This window comes from Erinaceus europaeus, chromosome 8 (genome assembly GCF_950295315.1).
Source record: "Erinaceus europaeus chromosome 8, mEriEur2.1, whole genome shotgun sequence".
Classification (NCBI taxonomy): Eukaryota; Metazoa; Chordata; class Mammalia; order Eulipotyphla; family Erinaceidae; genus Erinaceus; species Erinaceus europaeus.
The window spans coordinates 100,960,982-100,974,927 of NC_080169.1; the positions used below are offsets into that span (position 1 = coordinate 100,960,982).

General features: G+C 41.7%; 1 protein-coding gene across 5 annotated transcripts in view; it reads right to left on the bottom strand.

Moving 5' to 3' along the window:
* TMEM209 (transmembrane protein 209) overlaps positions 1-13,946 on the bottom strand; it is a 46,369-nt gene that overhangs the window by 17,081 nt on the left and 15,342 nt on the right. For all 5 annotated transcript variants that reach the window (XM_060196555.1, XM_060196557.1, XM_060196556.1 and 2 more), the window contains exons 7-10: positions 10,033-10,208; positions 9,121-9,192; positions 1,143-1,239; positions 177-302 (exon numbers count right to left, since the gene is read on the bottom strand). In XM_060196555.1, coding sequence (XP_060052538.1) covers positions 177-302; positions 1,143-1,239; positions 9,121-9,192; positions 10,033-10,208 — 471 coding nt within the window. The remainder of the gene's footprint in view (positions 1-176; positions 303-1,142; positions 1,240-9,120; positions 9,193-10,032; positions 10,209-13,946) is intronic.

Genomic DNA, 13,946 nt, shown 5'->3' on the forward strand with positions numbered 1-13,946 from the left:
TACAAACTGTTCAAGTTTTAAGTTTTCTGAAGCCTTAGATACAATTAAATACATACTTATAAAATATCAGCCCATATTTTCTCTTAAATTTTTTTAAGCCACCTTTCCTTTATTTATAGACTCTCAAAGAAATGACAAAGTTCTTTTTTTTTTTTTTTCTTCAAGTAAACAGTTACCTTTAATTCTTTCAAACAAGTACTCTTGATTGGGTGTGAGGTCTAAATACTGCACGATTGTGTTCAGAGTTGGAATGAGAGGAGCTTTGACCAGGGCAGCTTGTTTCAAGCTAGTTATACTGGCTTCTGTTAAGAGAAAACAGAACACACATTTCCTTCTTGTGGGTCTCTACAGAACATGCTCTTGCCAGAATACTTATGTTGCTGCTTCCTCACTCACTGTCTTCTGGTCTTTCAGACACAAGTCAGGAAGTCTTCCCTGATCGGCCTCTGCTCTTCAAAGAATAATAACCACACCTTCCTCTGCATCTTTTTCCCCGCTGAGCACTAACCACTATTTTACTGTTTTGTTTATTATTTCATCTGTTAGAACGGAAGCTTCGTGAAGGCAGGGGTTGGGTCATTTTTGTCTCGTCCCCATCACTTAGTACAGCATCTAGCAAAGAGCAGGCCCCAGCAGATCCTGGAGAAGTGAACGCAGTGACAGCTCACCGTGGCAATGTGCACTACCTAATTTATTTAGAACTTCTTATCAAATTGACAAAATGGCCAGATTTATACATAAGATATTCTCACACAAGCACACATTTTATAATAAACTGTTAATGTCAGATGACTTGTTTAGGGGTGGAGAATGTTTCCTAGTGCTGGGGGAAGATGGCGGTGGGAAACAAAGGGTGACTTGCTAATGGGTCTGGTGGGTCTCTCTGAGAGTAGCAACATGCCGGAATTAAATGTGCTGATGGTTAGCACAAACCAAATCACTGAATTTAGATGGTCCAAGTGTATGTGAAGTAAATCACATCTCAATGAAACTGTCCTATTAAAAAAATCCCTGTCTATAGACACTTAGTCTTCCCACCTTAACATAACGAAGGACACTGTTAAACAGCTCGCTACAGGAAGACGTTTTCCACCTGGCAGAGACATGAGAAGCCAATCAAACGCTGGCCTGTTTTTACATACCTCCTATCTGCAGCTCCGGACAGCCCATGCGCCTCATCTGTGTGCTGACAGACTCGATCTCTTGCACAAGTGGCACTAATATTGTCTCACTGATCCACTAGGAAGAATGAGGAAATGCTGTTGAGAACATGATTCTAAAATGGCCACTTTCATACACCTCTAAGAGGTCTTGAAAACTGCAGTTACCTGAAGCCTAGAGAGTTAAGTAAATATGCCATGGAAGTGTAAGTTCACAAGAATAGGAGGTAGATAGCATTAATAGTTATACAAAGAGATTCTCATGCCTGAGGCTCCCAAGTCCCAGGTTCAAAACACCCCCCCCCCCCCCCCCCCCGCCTTACCACCATAAACCAGAGTTGAGCAGTGCTGTGGTAAAAACAAAGATATATATATTCCTACCTGCCCCTCCCCACCACCAGGGTTATCACTGGGGTTCGGTGCCTGCATTTTCTTTTCTCAAGTACAGGGTGAGAGACAAAGAGACAGAGAAAGAAGAGATACTGCAGCATCAATCTACCACTCATGAAGTGAAGCTTCTTCCTTGCAGGTGCTTCCACATGGTGGTCTGGGGCTTGAACCTGGATCCTTGGGCATGGTGACCTGTGTGCTCTGCCAGATGAGCCACAGATCAGCCCCCAGCGGAGTTATATTCTTAAAAGAACATGTGCCATCTATGTTCTGAAGAAAGCATAATACTAGCAGTTCTGAAAGTCTTCGTGACTTTTTCTTGATGACTAAACTGAGGATATTATTCCGCTTACATTTTCTAGGGTAATTACTCACACATTCACTCAAGTCGTATTGAGATTGATTTGTGATTAAGATAGTTTTCCAAGCTGCCATAATTGATTAACTCACTAGGTTTGCCCAATTCTCTAGCCAGGTGGAAAGTAGGCTTTACTACATGTGAAACTGCTAATATTACATTACTTGAGAACTAGGAACTTTTTTTTTTACTTATTTATTTAAAATATTTACTGAGAGAGAGAAAGAGACAGACAGACAGACACACCGAAGCTCTGGCTTTATGTGGGGCTGAGGGTTGAGCTCTAGGCCGGCCATCATGCTCAAAAGCTTATGCTGTTTGTGCCAAAGTAAAAGACTTTGGGGTTGGGGGGGAAGGTTCAGGTCCTGGAACATGATGGCAGAGGAGGACCTAGTGGGGCTTGTATTGTTATGTGGAAATGTTATGCATTACAAACTATTGTATTTTACTGTCGACTGTAAACTATTAATCCCCCAATAAGGAAATTAAAATAGTAATAAAAGTAAAAAGCTTATGCTTTGCTTGCTGAGCCAGGTGGCTCAGACACAGAATGAGGAATTTTAAACACCATTTTGTTCAGCAAATATCACATTCTGGGATGTGAATGACTCTCCAAAAGAAATATCCACTTAATTTATTCAGATACTGTGTATGTGTTCATAGTAATTTCAGCCACTATTTCTGTTTTTATGTTTTTAATTTTTTAAATTATCTTTATTTATTGGATAGAGACAGCTACAAATCTGGAGTGTAGAGGGAGACAGAGTCAGACACCTGCAATACTGCTTCAACACTTGCAAAACTTTCCCCCTCCAGGTGGGGGCCAAGGGCTCGAACCTGGGTCTTTGTGCACAGTAACATATGTGCTCAGTCAGGTGTGCTACCATCCAGCCCCTCATGATTGTGTTTATAATCATCAAATGAATGGAAAAAGTTTTGGATAAAATACAGACCTTATACAATTTTTAAATAAAATAAATTTAAAAAAATCTTTGAAAACTGAACTTTTTAAGTAATCAACTTAGCAGCAAATTTGCTATGCTGGCAACACCGGGATTCTCAGGAAGCTATTTCTAGACTCTCCCCCAATTAGTGACTATTCATAGGCTGTGCTCCAGAATTATTAATGTGGCTGGCTCATTACTGAGCACCAACCACTCTGTTGGAGGTAATACAAAAACACATAGATGTGTGCATTGCTCTTCATTTTTTTTTTTTTTAATACCACTGATTTTCATAAGAGAAGGAGAGAAAAGCAGAGAGGCCAGAACACTGCTCTACCCTGGCATACAGTAGTAACAGGAATTGAACTCTACAACTGCCATCCATCATCCATCCATGCATCCATCCATCCATCCATTTGGGATTCACTATTCTAAGTTGGCTTTTTCAGTTAGCATGACAGACAGACAGATAAGATAGAGAGAGACACACAGAGAGACAGACAGAGACTGCATAACCTAAACTCTCTCTAGTGTCATGAATCTGAGCTGGGTGATGTGAATAGCAAAGCAAACACTTATCTCAGGTGAGTTAGCTCACTGGCTTTGCTTAAAAAATAAATAAATAAATAAGGGAGTCGGTGGTAGCAAAGCGGGTTAAGTGCACATGGCACCAAGCACAAGGACCAGTGGAAGGATCCCAGTTCCAATCTCCGGCTCCCCACCTGCAGGGGAGTCACTTCACAGGTGGTGAAGCAGGTCTGCAGGTGTCTGTCTTTCTTTACCTCTCTGTTTCCCCTCCTCTCTCCATTTCTTTCTGTCCTATCCAACAACAGCATCAACAACAACAACAACAACAACAATAACTACAACAATAAAACAACAAGGGCAACAAAAGGGAATAAACAAATAAATATTAAAAAAAAAGAAATAAATTAAAAAACTTAACATACAACCTCGACTTCAGAATACTGTCACCTAAGGAATTCACACAATAAGGCATCCTGTTTGTATTTCTTCTAAGCTAATCCTCCACAGATTTTTTTTAAAAATTTTTTTACATTTATTTTATTTATTTATTCCTTTTTGTTGCCCTTGTTGTTTTATTGTTGTAGTTATTGTTGTCATTGTTGTTGGATAGGACAGAGAGATATGGAGAGAGGAGGGGAAGACAGAGAGGAGGAGAGAAAGATAGACACCTGCAGACCTGCTTCACTGCCTGTGAAGCGACTCCCCTGCAGGTGGGGAGCCGGGGTTAGAACCGGGATCCTTATGCCAGTCCTTGTGCTTTGCGCCACCTGCGCTTAACCCGCTGAGCTACAGCCCGACTCCCCCCTCCACAGATTTTTACATCAGCATTTGAAACACGTCTATGGTGGAAAGGATGCAGTACAGACACACAAGGGGCTTCCTTTTTTACTCTCTTACCATCATTTAAATAACAATAAGTATTGGGCAGATAGGAGAGTAAAATAATACCCTGTCCAACACTTACTAACACATCTGCCAGTCCCTCTTTGGCTACAATAAACTGATCCAACAGGTCCAGGAGAGCAATCAACATCTTACTTCCGAAATGCATGAGTGAATACTTTACACATTAAAAAAAAATTTCTTTATTGGGGGATTAATGTTTTACATTCAACAGTAAATACAATACTTTGTACTTGCATAACATTTCTCAGTTTTCCACATAACAATACAACCCCCACTAGGTCCTCTGTCATCCTTTTTGGACCTGTACTCTCCTCCCTACCCATCTCAGAGTCTTTTTTTTTTTTTTTTTTTAAATATTTACTTATTATCCCTTTTAGTGCCCTTGTTCTATTGTTATAGTTATTATTGTTGTTGTTATTGATGCCGTTGTTGTTGGATAGGACAGAGAGAAATAGAGAGGAGGGGAAGACAGAGAGGGGGAGAGAAAGACACCTGCAGACCTGCTTCACGACCAGTGAAGCGACTCCCCTGCAGGTGGGGAGCTAGGGGCTGGAACCGGGATTCTTACGATGGTCCTTGTGCTTTACGCCACGTGCGCTTAACCCGCTGCGCCACAGCCCGACTCCCTCCAGAGTCTTTAAACACATTTTTTTTTTTAAAACCAGAGCACTGTTCATCTCTGGCTTATGGTGGTTTGGGGGATTGAACCTGGGACTTTGAAGCCTCAGGCATGAGAGTCTTGTTTGCATAACCATTATGCTATCTACCCTCTGCCCTTAAACACAATTTTTTTTTTATTATTTAAAAATTTTTTTTTATATTTATTTTATTTATTTATTCCCTTTTGTTGCCCTTGTTGTTTTATTGTTGTAGTTATTATTGTTGTTGTTGTTGGATAGGACAGAGAGAAATGGAGAGAGGAAGGGAAGACAGAGAGAAGGAGAGAAAGATAGACACCTGCAGACCTGCTTCACCGCCTGTGAAGCGACTCCCCTGCAGGTGGGGAGCCGGGGTTCGAACCGGGATCCTTATGCCAGTCCTTGTGCTTTGCGCCACCTGCGCTTAACCCGCTGCGCTACAGCCCGACTCCCTTAAACACAATTTTTAAAAGCTAACTATTATTATTTCTTATTTTATTTTATTTTTTTTTACAACTTTTGGTTCAAGAAAGTAGGCTGTTAACTTTCACCACTCCCTTCTAATACACTGTTTAAATGATACTAAGAGAATAATAGGAGAGCCCTTGGGCTTTCAATATGTTTTGAGAAGATGAAAATGAATGGATGAATAAGCATGTAGGAAACAGTGGAAGAAGTAGCATCCTCCACAGACCCTAAGCAGAGCCGACTGAACCAGCAGGACTTGGGCCACACAGGTACCGTTGAGGGTGGTAGGGAGAGGCAGGGCTGAAAAAGGGACTCACTCACACCGCATATGCAGGTGATGATTTTCTCAACCCAGAGGAAAAGAAACCAGCATCTTCAAGCCTGCATTCTCTCTCTCTCTCTCTCAAATATTTGATTTATCTCAATGTCAGAGAGAAAGATACAAAGAGAGACCAGAGCACTGCTCAGTTTTGGTTGATAGTGGTGCAGGGGGTTGAACCTGTAACCTTGAAGTGTCAGGCATGAAAGTCATCTGCATAACTATTCTGTTGTACCTTGCCTCGTATTATCTTCTATAACCAATGAGGTAAGGGCCTCTTCATATATATATATGTATATTTATTTATTTATTTATTTATTACCTTTTGTTGCTATTATTGTTGTAGTTATTATTGTTGTTGTTATTGATGTCATTGTTGTGGGACAGGACAGAGAGAGATCGAGAGACCACGTGCAGACCGCTTGTGAAGCGACTCCCCTGCAGGTGGGGAGTCAGGGGTTCCAACGGGGTCCTAACACCGAACAGGGTCCTAACATCGGTCCTTGTGCTTTGTGCCGTGTGCGCTTAATCCGCTGCGCTACCGCGCTACTCCCAAGGGCCTCTTTTTTGTTTTGTCCTCTCACAATTCAATTCTAAATATACACTTTATTCTTTTTACTCTCTATTATTATTATTTTAAAAATCTTTTTCCCCTTTTGTTGCCCTTGTTTATTGTTGTTAATATTATTGTTAGTATTATTGTTGTTGGATAGGACAGAGAGAAATGGAGAGAGGAGGGAAGACAGAGGGGGGAGAGAAAGATAGACACCTGCAGACCTACTACATCACTTGTGAGGAGACCCCCTTGCAGGTGGGGAGCTGGGGGCTCGAAATGGGATCCTGGCGCAGGTCCTTGCACTTCGCAACCACCTGGTGCCCCCTTTTATTATTTTTTAACCATAGCACTTCTCAGCTCTAGCTTATGATAGTGCTGAGAATTCAACCTGGGACCACAGAGCCTCAGGCATGAAAGCCTTTCACAGAACCATTATTTATGCTCCCTCTGATCTCACTTAAGTCTTTTAAATTAAATTTCATTTTTATTTTAAAGACTTATTACTGAAAGAAAGAGAGAACCAGAATATCACTCTGGACTGGATTTCCTTACCTTGGCTTTATTTATTACTGTGAAGGAAGGAGAAGGAAAGGGAGAGAGGGAGAGAGAGAGAGAGAGAGAGAGAGAGAGGAGAATATGAACACAAGAGCATCCCTCTGGCATAAATGATGCTGGGGACTCAACTCAGGATTTCATGTTTGCAGTTTAGATACTCTATTGTGCTACCTCACAGATCACTAAAATTTTTTTTTTTTTAGATTTATTTGGGGGCCCAGTGATGGCACATCTGGTAGAACACACATTTCCATGCACAGTGGCCTGGTTAATTAAGCCAGGGCTTCATGAATAGTGAAGCAGTGCTGTAGGTGTCTTTCCCCCCTCTCTCTCCCACTTTTCAATTTCTATCTCTATGGGAAAACAAAACAAAGAGGAAAAAAAAATAAGGCTGCTAGGGGCAGTGGATTCACCGTGAAGGCTCGTGCTTATCTAAGTTAAGTTGTCTATGGCCAGACAAACAGAACACTCCATCTGACAGGGAGAGCCATTATAGCACCAGAGCTTCCCCCGAGACCCTGATGCCTTGTATGTGGTGCCAGGCTCAAACTTGGACATCTCAAATGCCAAGGCAATTGCCATTTGACAACCCTGTGGCAATTATATTTTTTTCTTGGTGAGAGAGAGTAAAAGCACTGATCCACTGCCATATTTGGAGATTGAACGTCGAGCCTCAGGCAGACAAATCCTGCACTCTACCCACTGAGCCTCTTCCCCAGATACCCCCTTACAATTCTAGACACCTAGTAAATTCTGAGAAAAGCTCTTAAGAATAAAGTTGAGTTAACAGGGAAGGGAACAAGATCGTTTTAGCTAATGAAATGGCACTAAGGGGCTAGAGAGAGAAATCTCACTCACTGGGTGAGGCAATTGCCTTGCCCCTTGAGAGGTCTAGGTTTGAGCCCGGCAGCACATACAAGAGGCCAGGGTACTGGAGAGAAGCTCTGGTGCTTAAGTGTCTCCTCTGTTTGAATGAGATCAGGAGGACTCAGTTTATCTGGGCATAGACAACAGAACTTTCTCTTTGAATGAAAAAGATGACTCCACCAATGTGTCCTGGAGTCCTGACTCACCAGAGCTCTGCCTGCCCCACTAGGGAAAGAGAGAGACAGGCTGGGAGTATGGATCGACCTGTCAATGGCCACGTTTAGCGGGGGAGCAATTGCAGAAGCCAGACCTCCCACCTTCTGCACCACATAATGACCCTGGGTCCACACTCCCAGAGGGCTAAAGAATAGGAAAGCTATCAGGGAAGGGGATGGGATACAGAGTTCTGGTGGTGGGAACTGTGTGGAATTGTACCCCTCTTATCCTATGGTTTTGTCAGTGTTTCCTTTTTGTAAGTAAAAATTAAAAAAAAAAAAGAACAAACAAAAAAAAAAGACATTCATTCACTAAATATGGAGGGGAAATTAATAAAATAATGTTAAGGATATACAAACCATCCGCACCATGCTTCACCGCCCCCCCCCCCCCATTATTGCTGAGGCTCAGTGCCTGCACAAAGAAGACCTCACTCCTGCAGCCATTCCTGCCCACCTTTTTTTCTTTTTATTTGAGAGGACAGAGAGCAGGTGAGAGGAGAGGGAAAAGACAGAGAGGGAGAGAGAAAGAGACAACTACAGCACTGCACCCACCCAGGCATGGACCAGGGGCTTGAATCCGGGTCCTTGCACATGGCAAGTGTGCGCTCAGCTGGGTGTGCTGCTGCTCAGCCTGTGTTATACTGTGAATCCGGGTCCTTGCACATGGCAAGTGTGCGCTCAGCTGGGTGTGCAGCTGCTCAGCCTGTGTTATACTGTGAATCCGGGTCCTTGCACATGGCAAGTGTGCGCTCAGCTGGGTGTGCAGCTGCTCAGCCTGTGTTATACTGTGAATCCGGGTCCTTGCACATGGCAAGTGTGCGCTCAGTTGGGTGTGCTGCTGCTCAGTCTGTGTTATACTGTTAGTAATAATGAACTCTGATAATCTAATAACTACAACACCCTGAAATTCTTTTTTCCCTTCTTAATATGTATATTTTAACGAGAAAGATACACACACACACACACACACACACACACACACACACACACACACACACACACAGAGAGAAAAAGAGACCAGAACACCACTCAGTTCAGGCTTATGGAGGTGTTGGGGATGAAATGTGGGACCTCAGAGCCTCACACATGGAAGTCTTTTGGATAACATGGATAACCATTATGCTGTCTCCTCAGCTCCCTGACATTCTTTCTAATAGCACACTCTGCATATTAACTGGCACTAATAGTAATCAGAAATAATATCAGAACTTACATTTCTGAATTTAGCTGTCCATGAGTCCATATGATCAAGAAGTTGTCTATTCATAGTCACTCTTGCCCAAACCTATTAAAAATAAGTTAAAAATGAGTAACCAGTGAAGAAATCTTGCCCTAAGTCTTTCTCTTACCTTAAAAAATAGCTGTAATATTCTGGAAACATTCTTCTCAAACATCAGTACTGACCTAATAAACAGTATTACCCATTTGGTTGCTGTCCATATACAGATATAGCTTTAAAATTCCTTATGTTGACATGTTTAAAGAATACACTCTTCTAGTTTTTAAAAAATATATTTTTATTTATTTTTTTATTATTGGATAGAGACAGAGAGAAATTGAAAGGGGAGGGGGAAGAGACTGAGAGAGGGAGAGAGACAGAGAGACATGTGAAGCACTGCTCTGCCGCTTATGAAGCTTTCCCCATGCAGGTGGGGACCAGGGGCTTGAACCTGGGTCCTTGCACACTGTAATGTGAGCACTTAACCAGGGAGCCACTACCTGGCCCCCACTCTTCTAGCTTTTTAAAGGCAGAAATGAAATCCTGCATTATGTATTAAACTGATGAAGTTACACACTGCCAATGTTCTAATCCAAACATATTTTAAAAAGCAAGTCCTGTATATGTCACGTACAATAAGACACTTGAAAGCTCTTTTGGTAATGAATGCAGAAAAGTGTTTTAGGCAGTACATTACTGTCAACTACATGTCATAAGAGGAAATCATATAATAACTCAGTGTTAGGTATGTGAGTAAGAGAGGAACCTTCACACTGGTTAACACGTCCAAGATTTATGTTTCCAGCCCGTACAAGTGGAGGTTATAGAAAAATAAAGTTCCACAAGTAGAAGACTTTCTAACAATCTATAAATCACACGTACCAAGGCATTTTTATTTTCCATTACCTCTTCTGCAGCTTGTTTAGAGCTGAGATCTGCTTCATCTTTGTTAGCACAGGGGGCCTGAGATCTACAGGCAAGCTGATACTGAAACTTCTTTAGGGTTTGTGCATAATCTCCCACAGAACGACTGTAGTTCCAGAAAGTAGGACTGCTGGATGGTGAGGCAGAATCTGGGCTCCCTATGAAGATTAATGTAAAGAGTATCAGTCAGTTAAGGGAGATACTGTTCTCCGGAGCTAGCACATGAACACCACATGTATCTAAGTTCCTCAGCAATGGCAGTGAAGGAAGACCAAGACTCAAGGAAGTTTCTCTCCTTCCTCTCTCTGACATTGCTTTTTTTTTAAGAACATGAGCTGCTTGTGCTAATTGGAACAGTTTCTGAGCAACATCAAGTTCTTAACCAGAGGAACTGTAAATGGGTCAAGTGGTTACTTTTAAAGATTTTGTTTACTCATTGATGAGAGAGGGAGAGAGAGAGAAAAAAAAAAACACAAGGGCATCGTCACTCTGGCACATGTGAGATGATAGGGGTTGAACACAGTACCCTATGCCCCCTAGTCCAATGCTGTAGTCACTGTGCTGCATCTTGGTTTTGCAAGTGTTTATTTTTTTTTTATGTAAAAAAAAACCCAGCTTGTTTCACCCTCTAAGACTTTCAAATGAATTAGTGACAAAAAAAACAAGTATTTTTTTCGAAATAAAATTAATTTTTTTAATATTTATTTATTCCTTTTTGTTGCCTTTTTTATTGTTGTAGTTATTATTGTTGTCACTGATGTCATTGTTGTTGGATAGGACAGAGAGAAATGGAGAGAGGAGGGGAAGACAGAGAGACGGAGAGAAAGATGCCTACAGACCTGCTTCACCGCCTGTGAAGTGACTCCCCTGCAGGTGGTGAGCCGGGGCCTCGAACCGGAATCCTTGCTCATGCGCTTTGCACCATGTGTGCTTAACCCGCTGTGCCTCACCCCCCACCCAAAAAAAGAAAAAAGTAATTTTTAGGGCTAACAGAGTCCCTTGCTCTCATTTTAAAAGTGGGCTAATAATGACAGCCTCCCATAAAGAAATATTCTTTGGGACAGTAGCTAACCAGTAGCCAAAATACTCTGTGTATCAAATGCACTCATTCTATTGATAGTTTGAAATAATTCCTGTGTTGTATTAAAAGAACTGAGTATACTTCTAAATTTGTAAACCTTTAGGAAAGGCACAGAGTAACATATAAGGAACTAATCCTATATCAACCCCCCCCCCCCTTTTTTTAACCAAAGCACTGCTCAGCTCTGGCTTATGGTGGGCAGGGGATTGAATTTGGAATTTTGAAGCTTCAGGCATAAGAGTTTCTTTGCATAAACATTATGCTACCTAGCCCCACCCTCAATTTCTACCTCGGTAGCCTCTCTGTAGGTGAGAGGGCTTTTTTTTTTTTTTGCCTCCAGGGTTATTGCTGGGGCTCAGTGCCTGCACCATGAATCCACTGCTCCTGGAGGCCATTCCCCACCCCTCTTTGTTGTCCTTGTTGTGGTTATTGTTATTGTTGATGTTGTTCGTTGTTGGATAGGACAAAGAGAAATGGAGAGAGGAAGGGAAGACAGAGGGGGAAAGACACACACCTGCAGACCTGCTTCACCACCTGTGAAGTGACTCCCCTGCAGGTGGGGAGCCGGAACTCAAACCGGGATCATTAAGCCGGCCATTGTGCAGAGGTTTTCTTTTTTTTTTTTTTTTTAATTTGTTTATTTATTTTCCTTTTTGTTGCCCTTGCTGTATTATTGTTGTTGCTGGATAGGGCAGAGAGAAATGAAGAGAGGAGAGGAAGACAGAGATGGGGAGAGAAAGATAGACAGACACCTGCAGGCTGGCTTCACTACCTGTGAAGCAATTTCTCTGCAGGTGGGTCAGGTGAGAGTTTGTCTCTTTTACCAAGTAAAAGTTGAGGGCAGAGTATTTTTTCTCAAGTAATTAGCACAGCATCTGAATTTAAAGCAAGTTTTCAATGAAAAATTCTAGGATATCTATAAAGAACTTGTATTCCCCCCCCAGAGTTCAACTGATAATACAAGCCATACACACGTTTTTTGTTTGTTTGTTTGTTTGTTTTTTAATCTTAGCAGCACTTCTAAAAGGAAGAATTACAAAATAATAAAATTGGGAAGTCAGGTGGTGGCGCAGTGGGTTAAGCGTTCAAGCCCCCAGCTCCCCACCTGCAGGGGAGTCACTTCACAGGCGGTGAAGCAGGTCTGCAGGTGTCTATCTTTCTCTCCTCCTCTCTGTCTTCCCCTTCTCTCTCCATTTCTCTCTGTCATATCCAACAATGACGACATCAACAATAATAACTACAACAACAATAAAAAAACAACAAGGGCAACAAAAAGGAAATCAATATTTAAAAAATAATAAAACTGGCTTTCTTGTGGTGTCTATAGGCACAGAAGAAGAGATATGAAAGGGATATCTGGCAGTATTTCAATTCATGGACTTGAAACCTTGTAATTAGTGAGTCTTGTGCTAGTAGATTAAGGAGAGTAGCATCTTTCATGCTGACATAAAAATACATAATTATGTAGAGCAAAAGAACCCCTGATGTAAAGTTAAAATTTCAGGTAGAATTTCTGAATAAATTGACTTACAGGAATGAGTCAGTATCAAGAAAAGAAATTCCGAACTAATGCAAACTATTCCATAAATAGGGATTAAAAGTAGGCAACATTATGATAGAGCACAGAGCAATCCTATTTTGATGGGATTGACTTGACTCGACTCAAAAAATGATAACCAGGTTTTCTGAGAGAAAATATGACTGTGAGAAAAGGTTTTTTTTGTTGCCTCCAGGGCTACTGCTGGGGCATGGTGCCTGCACTACGAATCCACTGCTCCTGGTGGCCACTTTTTCCCCCCTTTGTTGCCCTTGTTGTTTATCGTTGTTGTTGCTGTCACTGTTGTTAAACAGGACAGAGAAATAGAGAGAGAACTGGAAGACAGAGAGGGGGAGAGAAAGATAGACACATGCAGACTTGCTTTACCTCTTGTGAATCGACCACCTTTCAGGTGGGGAGCCAGGGGCTGGTACCGGGATCCTTAAGCTGGTCCTTGCACTTTGCTTAACCCACTGCACTACCGCCCAACCCCTGAAAAGTTTTAATGATAACTGGTTTTAGATGACACACATTTTATATAGAAGAAAAACAGTAAGTTTTAGTATCTACTATAACTATAAGTGAAATTAAAAGCAACATGTACAGCAATCAGTGACTAAATTGGACCTCTCTCTAATAACCATCACTGCCAACAACAAAACAGTACAAATTCTGAAGCTGGAGAAGCCCAAAGGTTTAAGAATCAAAGCACACAATGATTTGGGAATCTGGGGGTCAGGTGGTAGCTCAGTGGGTTAAGTGCACATGGTGCAAAGCCCAAGGATGGCATAACGATCCTGGTTCAAGCCCCCAGCTCCCTACCTGCAGGGGAATCACTTCACAGGCGGTGAAGCAGATCTGTATGTCTATCTTTCTCTCCCCCTCTGTCTTCCCCATCTCTCTCCATTTCTCTGTCCTAGCCAATAACAACAACATCAACAACAATAATAACCATAACAATAAAACAAGGGCAACAAAAAAGGGGAAAATAAATAAAATAAATATTAAAAGATTTGGGAATCTGGCAACATAACACGACAGGTAACCCCAAGTCTCTCAATATAAATTCAAAAACGTATCTATTAAAAAAGACATTCCATCCAGGTGAATATTGGAGTTTGTTAGAAGGTAAGAGGAATCCCTAGTATTGACAAATGAAGAATTTGAAAAACGGATACTGTGGGTGCTCCTTGGGAAATCTATCAGCTAGGATTTCAGAACTCAAGTGAGAACAGGAAATAAAGAATGTGGACCCAATAGGCACCTCAAAGGGACACA